Source organism: Pseudorca crassidens, chromosome 11 (assembly GCF_039906515.1).
Source record: "Pseudorca crassidens isolate mPseCra1 chromosome 11, mPseCra1.hap1, whole genome shotgun sequence".
In the NCBI taxonomy this organism is placed as follows: domain Eukaryota; kingdom Metazoa; phylum Chordata; class Mammalia; order Artiodactyla; family Delphinidae; genus Pseudorca; species Pseudorca crassidens.
In genome coordinates, this window is record NC_090306.1 from 41,318,019 (window position 1) to 41,338,189 (window position 20,171).

At 40.8% G+C, this 20,171-nt stretch overlaps 2 protein-coding genes across 4 annotated transcripts in view; one reads left to right on the forward strand and one right to left on the reverse strand.

The window, feature by feature from the left end:
• Positions 1 to 158: 158 nt before the first annotated feature.
• AMIGO2 (adhesion molecule with Ig like domain 2) lies at positions 159 to 3,243 on the reverse strand. Its single transcript, XM_067696300.1, has 2 exons — positions 3,105 to 3,243; positions 159 to 2,729 (listed from the first exon to the last, which is right to left on the reverse strand). Exon 2 carries the CDS (start codon positions 2,664 to 2,666, stop codon positions 1,101 to 1,103), a length of 1,566 nt encoding a protein of 521 aa, XP_067552401.1. The 5' UTR covers positions 2,667 to 2,729; positions 3,105 to 3,243; the 3' UTR covers positions 159 to 1,100.
• Positions 3,244 to 3,254: 11 nt separating this feature from the next.
• The window catches only part of PCED1B (PC-esterase domain containing 1B), a 149,375-nt gene continuing 132,458 nt past the window's right edge, over positions 3,255 to 20,171 (forward strand). For all 3 annotated transcript variants that reach the window (XR_010932374.1, XR_010932375.1, XM_067696301.1), the window contains exon 1: positions 3,255 to 3,363. The gene's annotated coding sequence lies outside the window, so the exon portion shown is untranslated. The remainder of the gene's footprint in view (positions 3,364 to 20,171) is intronic.

Genomic DNA, 20,171 nt, shown 5'->3' on the forward strand with positions numbered 1-20,171 from the left:
AATGGTGTCAGAGTAAAATGTGATATAGAAGGTATAAACTGGGTAGGGCACCTTAGAGCCTTTTTCCCTCTTTAAAAAAAAATAAACTCTGTAACTCTAAGAAATTTGGAGAGGTATTTGCTATAGAGGGTGCTTAACACAAAAGTAGCAAAATCAGATCACATAAAACATCTTAGATGTATATTTTTAAATAGGCAAATAAAACAGAACATCAAGTCGCAGAACACATATATTTACAATAATTCAAATGTCCAAAGCACAATACAGTGGTATCTCTTTAACAGTTCATATAATTTAAGACATACATTCACACAAGCATATGAACAAATACTAGAGTCCTAGACCAAAGGCTGAAGAAGTTACTCAGACGTTCTGGCACTGACACCTACATATTTATGGCAACAGATAATGATGGCTTTAAACTTTCAGTAAGATCTTTTGCACAAAGATAGGAAATGTACAGAATGGGAAGAAGACAGTCAAACAAATGTACCTTTACTGTACTATTTATCTAACACCACATGGGATGTGGCACTGCTCAGTAAATTTGATCAGGATAGTCTATTTACTCTGGTCTGCAATGATGACATGAACCGAATTATTCCCAAATCTAACTTTACTTTGCGCTTTATAAATAATTGGTGCTTGGTTCTTCCTTCTACATCTTTTAAAAATGAACACAACACTTTTCTTTAACATAACTCAACTTTGGTGCCAATAAGTTAGTAAAACCCCTTTTTTAAGAATACTAATATTTGGAACTTATTTTTTCTTTTAAGAATCCTGAGTGAAAGGACAGTGTCAGTGATATCACCTCCAGGCCAGCTTTGAAATTATCAGTGGTGCTAAAAACTAAGCTACTATCTAGAACTTAAACTCTGAAAAACAACCCCATCTTTCTCTGGCACGAACCCAAGTGCTTTAGCTCGAACCTAAGTGCTTCAGCACATTTCCTATTAACCAGAGAAAGAGACACTTTGGTTGTATTTCAGAAAAACAAAACAACCCCATTTCTGTCCTTCTGTTTATTTCTGCAGACCACACACAAAGCGGAATATGAAGAGATTCAATCACTGCATCATAAAAATACAGGCACAAAATTAAGTGGACGCCACAAAGGGTGTGTCTGAAAACACTGAATTGACTGAATCTGAGTCAGATTTCACCCTTGTGGACTTTAAGATGCCCTCAGCTATGACCGTTTCACTGGGAAAGAGCCTGACTTTCCCATTCTGCCCTGTTGCAGTATCCTTCAGGGGTTCCAAAAACACCACTCTTTTCCCAGCCCCTGCCTTCCGTTCATCGGCGGGGGCATCGCTTTCAGGGCCAGAAGTGAGAATAGATGCATGGGCATTGCTTTGGTTTAGCATATTTTTTCGTCTCTTGGGTTTACATTTGCAGGGACACGGTGTCAGATAGAGGTACAGAAGTACCAAAACAATGCTGGCCACACAGGCTGCAAGAGTGGTAAAAGCCGTGTTAAATGCCTCGTGAGCATGGGATCTGTTTACGGTGAAATTGCTCACGTTTATTGTGATATCCACAGTTTCATTTAACAGACGTTGCCGATTCATTGCAACACAGGAATACACTCCAGCATCCTCAAAACGAGGACTTTCTATAACCAGACTTCCATTGGGAAATATGTGAAAGTTTTCTATCTCTTTATCGGGCTCCAGCACTCTGTTATCTGGACCGACCCACATGAAATCGGTATTCACGTTACCAGTCTTGCTATCACAGTGGACAATCAGCCTTTCCCCCACTTGCGCCTCATGAATAAAGCCAAGGGCACGGAAGGAACCATTGATGATACTGTCAGAGCAGTTCATAAAGCTATCCTGGAGCAGAAGCACCTGATGGAAGTGCCTAGCGTCAGACCACAAGCGACAGGTATAATCATTCTTAAAATCCATCACTGAGCTGAAGTGCCTACGATACCAAAAGGTCAGCAACGAGTAAAGGGAACAGTCACAGACAAATGGGTTTCCATGAAGGTAGATGCCTCTCAGCTGCCTTCCTGGCACTAAATTTATATGATGCATCGGCAGGGAGGGGATCCGGTTATAAGAAACATCTAGAAACATCAGTTCTGCCAGCTTGAACCTTCCAACGTACAAATCCATGGGAAACTGCGTGAGAAAGTTTCCACTTAAGTAGAGTTTCTGCAGTTGGGAGAGCCCTCCAAACGCTGAAGGGTCGAGATAGGAAATGTGATTGTTGTAAAGCAGGAGCACTTCCAGAACCTTCAACTCCTGGAACACTGCACTTTTCACAGTCTTCAGCTTGTTGGACGATAAGTCGAGACACTTAAGATTTGGCGTGCTGGAAAAACTGTCCGTAGAAATGCTCGTGATGTTGTTATGCCGAATAATGAGGGTGTTCAGCTTTACAAACGACACCGGAATCCACTCAGAATCCAGGAGCCCGATTCTGTTATAACTCAGATCCAGTCTCTTGATCAGTCTGAAAAGGTTCCCAGGCACCTTGGACAGGTTTTTGTTGGTGCAGCTGACGATGTCAGTGGCACAGATGCAAGCGGTGGGGCACACCCCGGAGGCCCCACGGCTCGCAGTCACCGTGATCACCAACAAACACAGCAGTTCCCTGCAGCCCGGTCTGACAACTCCAGGCAGGGTGGGCAGTGCGTGTAAACGTAAAGACATTATGGTCGCCTCTAGGGCTCTTCCAGGCGCCTTTTCCACCAGCTCAGCCTCCCACCAGTGAACCTGGTAAACAATCAATATTTAAAGAGGGGTAAAAAAGCAAAGTTAACTAGCACTAGTTAGCCCTTAAGAGTAATATCTGGCTTTCTTTCCAATAACTTTTGAAATGAAAGCTTTTGGGTTTTTTTCACACTGGGGAGCCTACGTGTCCTTTTTACTGTTGGATGCAATTTTTCCTGGGTTACTCCTGCTTACAGACATTTACAGTCTCATTCTATCAACACAACCGTCTCAATATCAGAAACTCAATTGTTTTTTAAGGTGCATCCTGCGTTGTTTTTTTTAACTCTCTCCAAGAGTCACAAAAATATACAAACGCATCTTATAAACAATTACACGGAAATACTTAGCAAGCCACCCGTCCAGAAAGCAACTCACGGAGCTGGGAAGCCTCACGGGCTCCGGGGATAGGCCGCCGACGGTGGTGTCTTCTGCAGGTCTGTGCGTCTGTCTGTCTGTCACTCCGGCATCTTACGAGTTCCTTTCCCTTTAGCTCCCGGCGGGCGGCAGCCTCTCGCTGGCTCGCAACTTTGGGGAGTTTCAGGCAGCCGCAGCGGCGGCAGCAACCCCGGGCGCAGGAAACGTCTCGGCCGGCTGCGGTTGCTTCTCCCCGGCTCTCTTCATTGCTCTGCTGAAGGTACCGCCTGGGCGCTCTGGCCGTCGCGTGCCCGCGCGCGGGGCGCCTTGCTCCCGGAGCCTGGTCCAAGGGGCGGAGGCGCGGGGAGCGGGTCGGACCCGGCCCCGCCTCTCCGCGCACCGGAGGCTGCAGGGCCCGGGTTCACGGGCGGCGCCGGCCGGGTTTTATCCCCGCGCGCCCGGGGTCGGGTGCGGGGCTGGGAGACCGGTCCCGCCCTCGCACGTCCTCCCTCCAGCGGGAACCAGCTCCCGGGCTGCGGGCCAGGGGCGCGCGGCGCGGGGAGGGGGCGGCTGCGCAGCCAATCGGGGCAGCGGCCGGCGCCCCCTTCGCCCCCACCCGGCAGCCCCGCCGCCAACTCCACCACCCTCCCCCCACTCCCGGGTCCCGGGAGAGCGGCCGCGCGGGCGGGGCGGGGCGGGGGTCGACACCTGAGGCCGTGGGCGGCGTCCCCCGGCGTGAGGACGCGGTCGCGCACTCCTGCCAGTCGCGTCCGCGAGCCCAGCCGGGGTCAGCAGGGTGATAGGGTTGGGAGAGGATAAGGGACACGCCCAGTCCCGGAGGGAGAGGTCGCACCCTTCAAGACCCACTTCGTCGCGGCAGCGCAGGTCGCCTCCCTCTCCCACCCAGCCCGCTGAGCTCCCCGACCTCTTTACGGCTTGCTTTGGGCGAAGGCCAAGGGGCTCGCAAAGCGCTAAGTGCAGTAGGTTTTAAAGGTTTACAAAACAAACACAGAAGCTGCCTTCCGTCTCCGCCGTCATTTGGGGGCGGGGGGGGGGGCGCAGAGAAATGGGGCACGTTCCCTCCGGTGCAACAGGATCTCTTCTAGGGGAAAGGAACCGGGAAAGCGCAGCGGGGACACTCCGCAGCTCCCTGGGAAAGTTCTGTCCCTTTCCCAACTCAGGAGGAAGCATCAGCGATGGTCCCCCGTTCGCGAAGGAGAAGCTCAGGAAAGAAGGGTTGGAACCGACCTTCCGCCTGGAAAGCAAAGATAACAGTATTCAGCTTGAAAGAAAAAGGAAAAAAGAAAAAAAATCCCAGATCCAGACTTTTTTTTTTTTCAAAATGTGTTCGCGCCGGACAAGGGCTGATCCCAGACAGAAGGGGTGTCTTGCGCGGAGGTTCTTCATCCCTTCGCGAGAGGCAGGCTAGGAAAGTTGCAAGCAGGGTGGACAAGGCCAGGTGACAAGATCAGGCAAAATGAGGTGGGGGAAGGGGAGTGGAGCTGATGAGCTTTTCGATTAAAACTCCATTTTTGGTTGATTCCGAGATCAGTTTTAACGATGGGATTTGACTGAGCCAACTGACCCATTTAGCCGTTATATCCGGATTAACAAGAACTAAATTACTGCGCTGACGAGAGATATTAACCAAAGCAGAAGGGAGGGGGACATTGAAAAGAGGACCAAATTGAGAACAACAGTTGGGGGCAGGGCACATAACTTGTAATATTACTTAAAAAATAGAAGCGATGACGTAGACAATCAACTGCCCCCCACACACACACACACACACTTGCGGTACCGTGAATTTAGTGAGAGTTGTTCTCTACATTGTCCGTGAATGGATTCATGTGGTAGCACAGATCTGCTAGGCTAGTGCCAAATTTAAATAGAATTGTGTGCATCGTTAATTTAGTTAGGCTTTTTGTGGGATGAATCTGAAATAGCACCTGGTAAATTAAGATTTTTCAGGTGAGAGCAGCTTCATTCAGATTAGTTTCAGTTTTATGAAAAGTTGAAGTTTATCATAAGACTACACAGCCTGAAATGCTTCAGGAACGCATTCCTTACTGCGAGCTCCCAGGGGAGAGGAAGAGGTTGAGATTTTCTGAAGTTTACGCCACACGTCCTTGGGTTCTCAAAGAAACTTGGTCTCCAGGCCATTTTTACAGTTAGAATGATTAACACAGAGAAACAGATTAAAATTACTCAGAGGCATACCTTTTAAATGACTCATAAATGACCAGATGTTTGCAGTGTTTTACTAAGTAACTAACATCCTATTCAAAGGAAAACATGAAAGTGGGAGAAAGACCTGTATTTAAAAGGAAAAGAGTCTAAAAAGAAAAGTGATTTCAGGGGCTTCCCTGGTGGTGCAATGGTTAAAGAATCCGCCTGCCAATGCAGGGGTCACAGGTTTGAGCCCTGGTCTGGAGAGATCCCACATGCCCTGGAGCAACTAAGCCCGTGCGCCACAACTACTGAAGCCCGCGCGCCTAGAGCCTGTGCTGCGCGACAAGAGAAGTCACTGGAATGAGAAGCCCACGCACCGCAACAGAGAGTAGCCCGCGCTCGCCACAACTAAAAGAAAGCCCTCGCGCAGCATAGAGGACCCAACACAGCCAACAATAAAATTAATTAATTAATTATTTTAAAAAAGTGACTTTCAAAAATGGAAACAATGGTAATGTTATGTTATTAGGGCTGAAGGCACATCTTAGAAATATTATGCAAAGATTACACAGCCTAAATAAACTACATGCACTCAAATCCACAGGCAAGTTTATTTATCTCTTTAGAGACCTGATTTTTGGGATTCTGCACATTTGCCAAGGGGAAAAGAGTTTTGAAAGGGATGGGTTTACTTGGCTTGCTGAAGAGAAAGCTAAGAGTTGACTGTAATAATGGTATAAGGTGAGACCTTACTTTGTAGAGGATAACTTTATATCTTTCTGGCATCCCTTCCCCTTCTTCTACCAGATCCACTCTTCCCACTCGAAGGTATATTCCACAAGGGTGAAATGTTATGTCTTGGACACTGCTCTTTTCTTAGCTTCTAGAACCATTGAAGGAATTTTTGATGAATCAACTGCTGAATGGAGAACCTATTCTAGGCTTACGTGACCTGAATCTGCTCATAGCCCTCCTGCTCTTTATACTTCAAAAAGCTTTTCTGAAAAACAGAAGAGAGGAAAAGACGAGCCCTGCGAACATTATTTGAGTCCTGGATCCCGCAGTGCCTGAAAGCCACTGCACAATTTTACTTCCTTTCTAATTACATTCTCCACCCCGCATCCTTTTTCTTTTTCTTCTCCCGCCCCCTCCTCCTCCTTTGCTTAAATTATTTTGAGTTGTGTTGATATCACTTGTGACTGAAAGAGTCCTAATATATATAATGATGGTAATAATAAATAAATATGTATTGGGCTGTTATGTTTCAGATCTGAGCTCTGTGTTTTACATGCATTATTTTGTTTACGGCTCACCAAAACCCTGTGACATTGTATAATCCTATAACGCAGATGGTAAACAACTGTGTTCCAAATTATCTGAAAATGGAATGGGACAAAATTAGCTTGAAGCTCCACTTGAAGGATTTAGATTAAACAGAAGAGAGACGTTTTTGACAGGGTAGTTCCAGCCTGCAATGGGTTGCCAAGACAGATGGTTGAGTTGCCTTCTCAGGAGTTTAAAATAGGACACATAGATATTTCTCTGGTCTTTTCCACATGGCATAATCTATTGGTTTTTCTGACCATTCAGTAATGACTCCAACGGATAGGAGAAAGTGAATTGACACTTGATGTGATTCTGAATCTAGTGTGCTCAGGCACGTGTGGTCCTTTGAGTGTCTGGCTGGGATTGGAAGTAACTCCTGACTGGGTCAGGGATTTGAGTAGATGAAATCCCAGGGCATTTTCTAGCCCTATGATTTCCAGAATTTCTCAGGTTGTAATCAAAGATGTAAGGAATTAGGTATATGAGACAAGAAATTGTTACAGCACTAGTTTGATGATTTGGAGTCATTTTTACTAATAATGAACACTTTAATAGCACTTTATATGCTGTGAGGGGCTTTCACATTCTGTGTCTCATTTGATTCTAGCATGCCTCCTGTAATCAGGTGTAGTTGGGACACCAATCTAAAGTTACCTCTTTTTTAAAAAATTTGTTTTATTCAAGTATAGTTGATTTACAATGTTGTGTTAATTTCTTCTGTACAGCAAAGTGATTCAGTTATACATATATATATTCTTTTTCATTCTTTTCCATTATGGTCTATCACAGGATATTGAATATAGTTCCCTGTGCTATACAGTAGGACCTTGTTGTGTATCCATTCTATACATAATATTCATAGTTTGCATCTGCTAACTCCAAACTCCCAGTCCATCCCTCCCCACCTCCCTCCCCTTTAGCAACCATAAATCTGTTCTCTATGTCTGTGAGTCTGTTTCTGTTTCATAGATAAGTTCATCTGTGTCATATTTTAGATTCCACGTATAAGCGATATCATATGGTGTTTGTCTTTCTCTTTGTCTTACTTCACTTAGTACGATAATATCTAGGTCCATCCATGTTGCTGCAAATAGCATTATTTCACTCTTTTTTATGGCCGAGTAATATTCCATTGTGTATATATATATATATATATATATATATATATATATATATATATATATATGCCATATCTTCTTAAGCCAATCATCTGTTGATGGGGACTTGGGTTGCTTCCATATCTTGGCTATTGTAAATAGTACTCCTATGAACACTGGGGTGCATGTATCTTTTATATATATATAATTTTATTTATTTATCTTTGGTTGTGTTGGGTCTTTGTTGCTGCGTGCGGGCTTTCTCTACCTGCGGTGAGCGGGGGCTACTCTTCGTTGTGGTGCGTGGGCTTCTCATTGTGGTAGCTTCTCTTGTTGTGGAGCACGGACTCTAGGCGTGCAGTCTTCAGTAGTTGTGGCACGCGGGCTCAGTAGTTGTGGCATGCAGGCTCTAGAACACAGGCTCAGTAGTTGTGGCACATGGGCTTAGTTGCTCTGCAGCATGTGGGATCTTCTGGGACCAGGGCTTGAACCCGTGTACTCTGCATTGGCAGGCGGATTCTTAACCACTGCGCCACCAGGGAAGCCTGCATGTATCTTTTTGAATTATATTTTTCTCCAGATATATGCCCAAGAGTGGAATTGCTGGATCATATGGCAACTCTATTTTTAGTTTTTTAAGGAATCTTCATACTATTTTCCATAGTGGGTGCGCCAATTTACATTCCAACCAACAGTGTAGAAGGGTTTCCTTTTCTCCACACCATCTTCAGCATTTATTATTTGTAGTCTTTTTGATGATGGCCATTCTGAACAGTGTGAGGTGGTTCCTCCCTGTAGTTTTGATTTTCATTTCTCTAATAATTAGTGACGTTGAGCATCTTTTCATGTAAGTTGCCTCTTTTTTTAACCTTGGGACACATCGGGTGTTCTTCAGGGACAGCTCACAGGAGTATCTGGCTCTGCGGGAGCCTGGTTGTTGCATGCAGAAGCTTTCTGCTGAGAGCCCACTCTGGGGGCAGCACTCTTGGTAGGGTTTTTGCAATGTGACTGCAGGCTAGGCCCGCAGGAAACATAACGTTGCTCACCAGCTCTGGAAGTGCACTCTACTCCTGCAACAGCCTTTTGACCTGTTCCAGTTGGTTTTTGTAAATTGCCCAAGATTTAAGGTAGAACCAGATCGCGAACCCAGTACTATGTCTCTGGCTGTATGGAAACTTGAGCTCCAGCCCCTGTGCTCTCTTAAAGACTTGAGCTCCAGCCCCTGTGCTCTCTTAACTCCAGCTGGCGTGTGTCACCTTGTGGCTGGATTCTTTGGAAGCTCCATAGGCTAGAAATTGGGCAGGGAGTGGAGATGGAACGTGCAAGAAGTACCCACATACCCTCCCCAGGGAGGGCCCACAGGGGGCCAACTCTTCAAGGAATCACCATTCACCCACCTGCTCTTTCTATCTCCTGTCTTCACGGACATGGACTGGATAGGATCCTTGTTGTTCTTTTTAATTTAGCTGGAATAAAATTCACATAAACAAAATTCACTGTTCTGACCATTTGAAAGTATACTATTCAGTGGTTAATGTCGTGCAACTATCACAGCGATCTAACTCCGGAATAATTTCATGACTTCCCGGAAGAAGCCCTGGACCCATTAAGCAGTCACTCCCATTTCCCCTCCTCCCAGCCCCTGGCAACCACTAATTTACCTTCTGTCCCTATGGATTTGCTTATTCTGAACATTTCATATAAATGGAATCATACAAGATGTGGCCTTTTGTGCCTAGCTTCTTTCACTTAGCATAATGTTTTCAAGGTTTGGATGGGTTTTTTTGGCTAAAGCTTGTAGAACAAGTTGGGATCATCCCTTTGAAAGTCTTGCGTAGTTGGGTTAGTTGCACTTGAGCTTAGACGTGGGGCATCTGCCCCTGCCGTTGTCAGCCTTGAGGCCGGAAGTCCCATTTGTCCAGAGTCTTCAATTATGAAAGTATCAAGCCCCTATGTGATTATAGAAACCGAGCAGTCTTCTGAGCTAAAGACATCTAAGTTCTAGTCTCGGGCAAAACTGCTTTCATCTCTCCATAAAACCCAAGAATCAATTAAGGATATGACAGTTAATGGTTTCTTAAATTCCTTTTAACTTCAAAAAATGAATCTGATTTTCTGATCACAACCTGTCTGCTGTTGCCCAGGCCCCAGGAAGACAGACGATTAGAACACAGGTACTAACCAGTTAGAGCTGATCTGGGTTTAGTTCCTTCCTCTGGGTCAGTTATCGCTGCACCGGGCAGACACAAACTCCTCCTTTCTCCCCAGTGATGTCAGTCTCATGGCTGCTTCAGGAAAAGCAACTGAGGGCAAGTTGTCTATAGTTGAGACATCACTTTAATTTATTAAGTATTCGATCATGAAGAGGCAGCATCATTTCTCAGAGGAAAAACAAAAGTGTATCCTTAATGTGCAACAGGGATGTGGGTGAATAAATGACTGTGCACGCATCCGTCATTGTGCTATATTGTCATTAAAAATAATGTGGCAGAGAAATATCTGGTGACATAACAAAAAAATTACCAAAATTGCTCTTCCAATTTTTGTAAAAGAAAATACATATGTATATTAATCATATGTATGCATCAAAGCTAACCTGAAAGAATATATACCTATCATAACAGTGGTTCTAAAATTTTTCTTCTCTTATCTGCATTTTCTATTTATCTGCAATGCTTTTGTGATAAGAAAACTCAGAGACAACTTATCATTGTTTAAAGTTACCAGTGACTAAGTCATGTGCATCAATGTTTCTTCTTTACTGTGATTACTACTTAATATTCAGCAACTCTAGTTTTAGAGAACAAACCCTCTTCTGGCTTCTCAGGCAGGAAGTGACTCTGATTTCCCCTGGTTTGAGATAATAATTGCTGTCCCCTCTCAGCACAACTGTCATTTATTTGGCAAATATTTCCTGAGCATCTGCTATGTTCCGGGCACTATTCTTTAGCCTGAGAATTTTAGCAATACACAAGTGCTACTGTAGCTCACAAGTCTTACTGGAATGAGGCACATATAGTCACTCACATATTTCTTGTTTGGCCAGCTGTCCATATTCCCAGGTTTGCAACTCAACATCCTTGGTTGGGATCAACTCCCAGCAGTTGTGAATCCTTCCCTCTCACAAAACATTTTTAGACCCGCCTTTGTAAGGAGCATGGTCCCCTACCCCATACCACCATTGGTTTTTCGATGAGAAGCAAAGAAAAAGTAGCAACTAAAAACGTTTTTTCCTAATCCTAAAGGTACTATGCATTCCTTGTAGGAGAAGTGGAAGATACAGAAAAACTGTAAAGAATCAGAGAATGCCATTTATAATCTTACTGGTCAATTTATTTTTGCTGAAAGAACAAATCCATTGTTGTGAGGAGCCTGCGAATGTTGCAGAAGGATGTTTTTCTCTTTGTCATAATTATGTAACAAGAGAAATAAGCAGACCTTTCTTTTCTTTCTTTTTTTTTTAATACTCTGAATTCTCAGCCTTAGGAATAAAATAAGCAGATGAAAATTTGCTTTATAAAATTCAGTCTTAAAGCCATGCATCTAGCATTATGTTCCTTTTATGACTGGTCATAAATGGTAGGTGCTCTAATTTTCACTTTGCTTATTATTAGCCTGAAGGGATCGTCTATTTGAATTCTTAAATGCTGTTATATCTCTCAAAGCTGGGGCTAATTTTCTCTCTCTGAAAACCATGGATAATTTTTAACAAACCCAGTTTAGAGAACTAGATGAAGTGTTCAGACTCCAGTTTTATGTCCTTTAAAAAAAATGATTTCCTGTAACAGGAATTATCATACCTTTGTTAAGGTGATACTTGATTATTCATGGAACTATCTGATTGGAAGCAATCATTATTTGCTAGTCAACATTTACACAAAATAGAGTAACATAAAATTGAGAGAGAAAATAATAAACACTCTATTATATAACCAGCACTGTGGCAAATACTAATTCAATTATTTTCAGCAAATCCAAGGCCCTCTCTGGTGAATGCTCCGTGAGTAATTGGCTCTGGAGCTCTGACCTTTCAGTCTGTGCTCGTGGAAAGAAACATTGTATTCAAATGGGGAAAGGCAGAAGGACCTCTGGAAAGATCCAAGGAAGTGGGCTTGATAATAAGACCCAACATTCATTCTCAGCATCTACCAGGCTTCTCATTTAATTCTCACAAGTGTCCTAAGAGATGGCCATTAACATCCCCATCTTCTAATGAGGGCAGTGGGGCTTAGTTGATTTATATAACTTGCCCAAGATTAGTGGTAGAAGCATATCTGTCACCAAGTCTGCCTCTCTCTGATCTGATGCTCAGCCATTAACTCTAATGCTTCCCATTAGGGAGTAGAAGGTTCAGCTATAATTTAAATTCCATTCAGCAAATATTGTTAGCTCTGGCCACACTCCCAGACCCATGATATGGTTGCTCTACTCTAGGAATTTGTAGTGTTATTAGAATAATTACAGGATATAAGACAGTATATAATTCAATTTCAAATTGGATATTACCAAGAGCTAAAATATTTGCAACAGAAAATATGTACTTTGGGCCCTGAAAATTCCAATACAAGCAGAATTTTAGGTCTTACTTTTTCTAATTTTAGGTCAACCATTTCTTGGTTGACCAAGTAGCTGATTCAACAGAGCGAATTGGATGCAAATAAAAACATAATTCAGGAGAAACTATTTGAATAGTCAGAGATGAAAATGAACTCTCAGAATTAAGCAACAATAATATGAATCCTTCCGGCTCATTTTTTCCACGGCATTCACAATGGAGAATAACAAGCAAGGAAAGTAGCATCTCTCTCCTGACATGTGCAAAGGGTCTGAAACATCCTCTAATTGTATGCCAAATGGCAATGTGTAAAAAAAAATAGGGCAATGTGATAAAATTGAGCATTGAATAAAGAATCATATCTCTGGGTTCTGGTGCCAGAACTTACATTTACTAACTGTGTGACCTCAGGGAAGTTGACCTGGTCTTTCAGACTCTGAAGTCTCCCAGTTGTGAAATGGAAATGCAGTACCCATGTAAGGCTCTATCTGAGTTCACGAGGCCGATGGAGATGAGACATGTGAAAAGTGCTTTGGGAACTATAAAACTGTAAAAGAGTGTTACAGTGCGTCCTGTTCATGTGTTGTTCATCCTTATTGTCCTTGTGCCTTGGATGTGATCTGACACAGCACAGATGTTTAACAAATATTTGTTGAACCTAATGGAACCGAAGCTAGGTTTGTGTACAGAATAAACAGATCTGGAGAGGTGTCTCACCACAGTGATGTTTGTACTAATTATATGGCTCCCCTGAGCTGGGCTGTACCAGAGCACAACAGGTCTTCATTTGGTCCTCGTTTGGAGAACCTGTTGTTCGCTCAGCCCTGCCTTACTCTCCATGGTACTGTCAGCTGCTGCAGATGGGAATGAGCCGCCAGTCTGCATGCCTGGGCTGCCCAAAGCCCCAGGGGAATTGAAGCTGGCAGGTTGTGGGGGAACATCCTGGGTGAAGACCTTTAGTTAGCAGAGATGACTGGCAATGTCAATACACACTGGAGGGTACCCAAAGGGGTTTTGAACTACAGGGAAAAACAAAATAAAAAAAATAATAATCACTGTGTCTGGAGAGCAGTTTTGACATGCTGCTGCTTGCCTCTTGCATCGTGATAAAAATGCATGGTAGGAAACTAAGGAAGCGTTCCTTGGAAGCTGTTATGTAGAAGAGGTCAGGTGCAAATCTGAACAAGTTGCTGGAGGATGAGTCTGCTCACTGACATTTCCTACTTTACAGAAACAGCAGGATGCTGGAAAAACATGCTATTGTGGCAGCTGTCCACATTTCTCTCAAAGTGGAATTTTTTATTTACTCAATTATATTTATTAGAACTGTTGGACATCTGAACTCCTCTTTCCTAAATGTCCTTTGCTGGGAAGGCACGGGGCACCTTAGTTCTATTTTCATAAGCAGAATAACATTGACACAATGAGTATCAGATGTGTTTGTTTGCTTGTTTGTAGGGTGTGTCTGGGGGGGAAAGCTGGATGGTGGGCTCTCCAGATGGACAACCTTGAACGCATCAACATAGCCCAGGTTGGCAGGTCCAAGCTTGATATTTTTGATGTCCCAGAGTTAATTTGTTGGGTGGAGAAAGATTTATAATATAAACCAAAAGAATACCTACCTGTGAATTTAAAGCAAAACTCAAGTGGATCAGACCTTGATATGGTCCTAATCATAGTTTCTGCCTATAAGAAGCTTTGGGAAGCCAAGTTTATAATCACAAACAAATTTACTGAGTGCGAAATAGAAGAGAAGAGTAGTTAGTTTGATGAGTTTAATGTTTAGTGGTATCAAGCATGACAAATCCATTGCCACAGGAGAGGTATGTCTGCCAACAAGTCCACATATTCAGGTTGGCTGGACACAGCACTGTCATCCCTGGGCAGAATATGCCAAGCAGTTAATCAGTGAAATCTTAAATTACACAAGAAATACAATGACATCATGTCTCTGCCCCAATCAGAAAATTACTCTTCCTATTAAAGATAATCTCTCCCTCTTTCTTCATCAGTACAGTAACAGAGTAGCAAAGGCAGAACAACAATAAATAAGGCAGAATGGTGATCAGAAGAGAGGCAGATGGACAAAACAGAACACATCAGAAAGAGTTCTCAGAGAGCTGCGGAGCTACATGGAGAAAAAAAGTCAGTCTCCAGAAATAATCCTGATAAGCAGGCATTTTGCGGAACCTCAAGAAAATATAATGGTAAATATGCATATTGAAAGTAAACTGAATAATTACCTAAGCAGAAATTGAGTTCTGCCCAACCATTTTGAAAGAAAAAAAAAAGTTCCGGCAAAGACAGTCATGAGATAAGAATCATGTAGCACGTACAGAAGAGGATTAACAAACAAGGGCAAAGTCCCCCAAATCAAGGAACAGAACATTTACCAGCACCCACTAGGTCCCATGTTCCCTTCCAGTCTCTAAATGCCCAACGATAACCACTCTCATGACTGCTGGGTTAGTTCTGCCTGTTCTGATACATTGTATACATGAAATATATACTCTTCTTGTCTGGCTTCTGTTGCTCAACTCTATGCTTGAGAGTTTCATCCATATTTTTGCATGTAGTAGTAGATTATTCTCACAGCTATGTGGTATCCCACTGTGTGACTATATCACTATTTAACCATTTTATTTTGGATGGATCTATGGGTAGTTTCCAATGTTTGCCTATTATGAGTACTGTTGCCATGAACATTCTAATACATGTCTTTGGATAAACATCTGCACAAAATTCTATTGGGTATAACCTGGAGATGTATTCACTGGATCACAGGTTATGCACATAGGCAACTTTAGCAGTAACTGCGAGTTTTCCAAAGTGGTTGTACCAAAGTATTCTCCCACAAGCGATTTATGAGAATTCCTATTCATCCACATCTTTATCAGCACTTGCTATTCTCCATCTTTTTCATCTTAACCATTTGGGTGGGTAGTCTTAATATTTCATTGTGCCTTGAATTTGCATTTCCCTGATGACTAATAAACTCGGGGGCAATTTTTCATATGTTTATTGGCCATTTACATATCCTCTTTTATAAGTCTTTTGCCCATTTTGCTGTTGAACTGTCCATCTTTTTCTTATTGGTTTGTAAGAGCTTTCTAAGAATTCTGGATCTGTGTTTTTTATCGTATATCTTACCTAAGTGTGTGTAAATATATATGTTTAACATTTTTTCCCACCCTGTAGGTTGCTGTTTTACTCACTTTGGGTGAACATAAGTTCTAAGTTTTAATATGGTCAAGTTTATCACAATTTTTTTCTTTTATTTTCCTTCTTTTTTATTTCTTATTTTAAAAAGCATTGCCTAGTCCAAGGTCATGAAGATGCTTCCCTCTAAAAGCTTTATTGTTTTATCTTTCAATTTATTTCTCCAGTCTTTCTTGCTATGGTCTGAACCCCAAACTCGTATGTTGAAATCTTAACCCCCAAGGTAATGGTATTAAGAGGTGGGGCATTGGGATATGCTTAGGCTCCAGAGAGATCCCTATCCTCTTTGCAGTGTGAGGTCATAGCAGCAAGACACCATCCATGAATGAGGAAGCAGGCCCTCACCAGACGCCAAAGTTTATGGTATTTTTGTTATAGCAGCCCGAACGGACTGACACATCTGGAATTGATTCTTGTGTGTAAAGTGATGTAGAAGCCAATAGACATTTCTTCCCCCTATGGATATCCAATTGACCCAGTACAATTTTTTGAAAAGACCACCTTTTTCCTTTACTGCATTGCATGGTCATTTTGTCATAAATCATGTGATCATATATGTGTGGGTCTGTTCCATTGGACAGTTATCTGGTCATATACTAGTATCACACAGTTTAGCTTTATATTAATAGTTCCTGATATAGTATATGTCCTTCACATTTGTTCTTCTTCAAGAATACCTTGGCTATTTTGGGCCTTTTGCATTTCCATATGAATTTTAGAATTGATTTGTACATTTCTGGGAGAAATATCCCACGGTTTGGATTTTGGTTGAGAGTTCATAGAAGTAGATAATAGTTTGGAGAGAACTTATATCTTTACAATATTGAGTCACCCAATCCATGACAAGTCCATTTATTTGGCTCTCCTTTATTTTTTCTCAATAATATTTTGTAATTTTTAGTTTAGAGGTCCTGTACATCTATAATGAGATATATTTCTAAGTGTTTGAGTTTGGGGATGCTATTATAAATGTTTTATTTTCTATTTGTTTATTGCCAGTATATACAACTGTGACTCATGTCATAATCAGCTCAGACTGCTATAATAAATACCATAAACTCGGTGGCTTATAGACAACATAAATTTATATCTCATAATTCTGGAAGCTGCAAAGTCCAAAATCAAGGTGCCAGCAGATCTGGTGTCTGGTGAGGGCCATCTTCTTCATACATATACAGTGGCTTTTCCCTGTGCTGTCACATTGTGGAAGGGGTTAGGGATCCCTCTGGAGACTCTGTTGTAAGAGCGCTAATCCCATTCATGAGGGCAGAGCCCAAAGGCCCCATCTCCTAATACCCTCACTTTTGGGGTTAGGATTTCAAAATACGAATTTTGGACGGAACACAAACATTCAGTCTATAGCAACTAATTTTTGTATATTGACTTTATATCCAGTGTCCTTCTTAATTCTCTTATTAATTCTAAGAATTTGTCTGTAGATTTTTTAGAAATTTTCTATATGCATGATCATACTATCTGGAAATGACAGTTTTATTTCTTCCTTTTCAATCTCCATGACTTATATTTCTTCCTCTTGCCTTTTGCCCTGGTTAGACTTCCAGTTACAGTGTGGCCATTCTTGACCCAGTCCCAATATTAGGGAGAAGGTTTCAGTGAAAGTTTCATTTTCAGTGAAAATGATGTTTGCTGTGGGTAATTTGTAAATATTCTTTATCACATTAAGGCAGTTCTATTCTTACTTGACTAAACGTTTTCATCACAAGTAAATGTTGAATTTATCAAATACTTTTTCTGCATTTGATATGATCATGTGATTTTACTCCTTTTTATGGATGTGGTTAACTGAGTTTATGATATTTGAATGTTAAACCTGCTTGCCCACCTAGACTAAACTGTCCTCAGTTTACTATATCACTGGATTTGATTTCCTAGCATTCTGTTAAGAATTTTTAAATAATGTTTATGAGAAAGATGGGTTTGCAATTTTCTCAGAATGCTTGTCAGAGTTTTAAATGCTGTTTTCATTTTTTAAAAGTCTGGAAGTTCTGCTTCTGTTTCTGTCTTCATGAAGAATTACATGTGTTATTTTTCCTTAAATTTTTGGAAAATTCATTGATAAGCTCTCTGGGCCTAGACTTTTCTTTGGGGAATGGATTTTAAATAATGGGTTCAAATTTTTAAAACATACACAGAACTATTCATATTTTCTATTTCTTCTTCTATCAGCTTTGGTAAGGTGTGTTTTTCAACAAATTTGTCTATTTCATGCAAATTGTCAAGTTTATCTGCATAGAGTTGTTTTTGGAATACTTTTTTTTGTTTGTTTTTTTGTTTTTTTTGTTTTGGCGGTATGCGGGCCTCTCACTGCCGTGGCCTCTCCCGTTGCGGAGCACAGGCTCCGGACGCGCAGGCTCAGGGGCCATGGCTCACGGGCCCAGCCGCTCCGCGGCATGTGGGATCTTCCCGGACCGGGGCACGAACCCGTGTCCCCTGCATCAGCAGGCAGACTCCCAACCACTGCGCCACCAGGGAAGCCCTGGAATACTTTTATTGTGCAATCAATAGTGATATCCTCCCTTTTATTGCTATTGTTGCTGATTTGTGGGTTTTCTACTTTTCTTTATCAGTTTTGGTTTTATTAATTTTGTTAATCTTTTCAAAGCCAGTTTTTGGATTTGTTGATTGTTTTCTATTATATGTTGGATTATTATTTCCTTGATTTCAGTTTTTGTCTCTGTCATTTATTTCCTTAGGTTTGATTGCTGCTCTTTTTCTAGTTTCTTGAGATTAATACTTAAATCATTGATTTTAAGACTTTTTTCTTTTCTACTATATGCTTTTAAGGCTATATATTTCCTTCTAAGCATCATTTTAATTCTTCCCCTAAGCTTTGAAATGTATTTTTAATTATTCAGTTTAAACTATTTTCTATTTTCTTCTTCATCCCATGGATTATTTAGAGTGTATTTTTTAATTTTTAGCAGTTGGTTTTTTTTCTATTTTCGTTATTGATCTCTAGTTCAATTCCATGGTGGTCACTGAAGATATTCTTAAATATGTCAACATTTTGAAATTGTTGAGACTTTATATTACAATACATTGATTTTAATAAATGTTCCATGTACATTTGAAACGAATATGAATTGGTCATTAATAGGTGCAATGTTATATGCATGGCAACTAGATCAGGCTTGCTAATTGTACTGTTAATATCTTCTATATCCTTACTCATTTTTTATTTTTGGCTTGTCCTACTGGCTATTGAGAAAGATATGTTAATGCCTCCCACTGTGATGTTCATTTGAACATTTTCACTTTTTGTTCTGTCCATCTTGGTTTGATTTATTTTGAAGCAATGCTACTGAGTGCATAGAGAAGGTGTAATATCTTCCTATTGGATAGCCCCATTTACAATTATAAACTGTCTGTCTTTATCTTTAATAATGTTTCTTATCTTAAAGTTCACATTGCCTGATATTGGTAGAGTTACACAAGATTTTTTTGTTGTTGTTAGTTTTTGCTTGGTGTTATTTTTTTATTTTACATTAAACATTATTATTATATTTAAAGCATATGGTTTTTTTTCAATCTAGTGTGACAATCATAGTCTTTTACTTCAAATTTAATTCATTTACATTCAGTATAATCTCTGACATAACTAGCTTTCTAGATAAAATTTTATTTTTCATTTTTTATTAGGCTCTTCCCTTTTATATTCCTTTTTTCTTTTTGTTTTATATTCCTTTTCCCCTTTTTTTGCCTCTTTTAGATTATTCAAAAATTTAAAATTATTTAATGTTTTTATTCTAATAACTTACAAATAATACATTAGTTTCTTGTTCTGAGAGTAGTTATCCTAGAGAATACAACACATATCCTTGATTGATTACAGAATTATACAAATTATTATTTTACCACTCCTCTGATATTATCAGACCCTTAAAACTTTTAAACTGTTCACCCTTCCTGCTTTTCTGTTCTTCCTGTTTTGCATTTTAGTTCTACATAGATTTTACTCTACGAAAAATATTACATTTATTGTTTTGTACAGTCAATAGTAGTTTATAAATACCTGTATACTTACCCTTTTCAGTGTTTTTTATTCCTTCCTGCATATTTTTTCAAAAATAAACTTGCAACGCAGCTACTATGTGAGTTAAGTATGCTGGTTTAAATATATTCGAGATAGAATTTTGATTAAGTAATCACCAAAAATAGACTGTAAGTTTGGATAAGACAACTTTAGTATCGAGGTCAAGCAGTAATACTGATTTTTCAATAAAGCCCTGAATTTACACAGTCAAATTCAAACACTTACTGAATGGTATTCTCCAGTTTTCAAAGAGCATGAACCTTCAGCTCTCAGTTGATCCTGTTAATAACTTGATGGATAAGCCAAAAAGATAAAGAAGCGGGGATCATGGGAGGAAAGAGACTTGCCCACACCTTACACTGAACCCAAGTCCTCTGATGCCTAGTTAAGGTCTTTAACTTTCTGTATCAACTAGAAATACCTAAAATAACTCATCTGTCTATAAAGATAAGTGTGGGTATGGAAAATACATCCCTCAAAATGCACAATTTAATTACAACTTCTTAAATGATCACCCTCTTCTTTCTTTTTTATAGCTCTGAATCTAGATTTTTAAAACTCAAAACAGACATAAATATCTGCCTGTAGCAAACATGGTAAGTTTCCTCTCAGCTGGAAGCTCACATTAAAGCCATGCAGGAGTGAGGCAGGGGAAGTGAAATGGA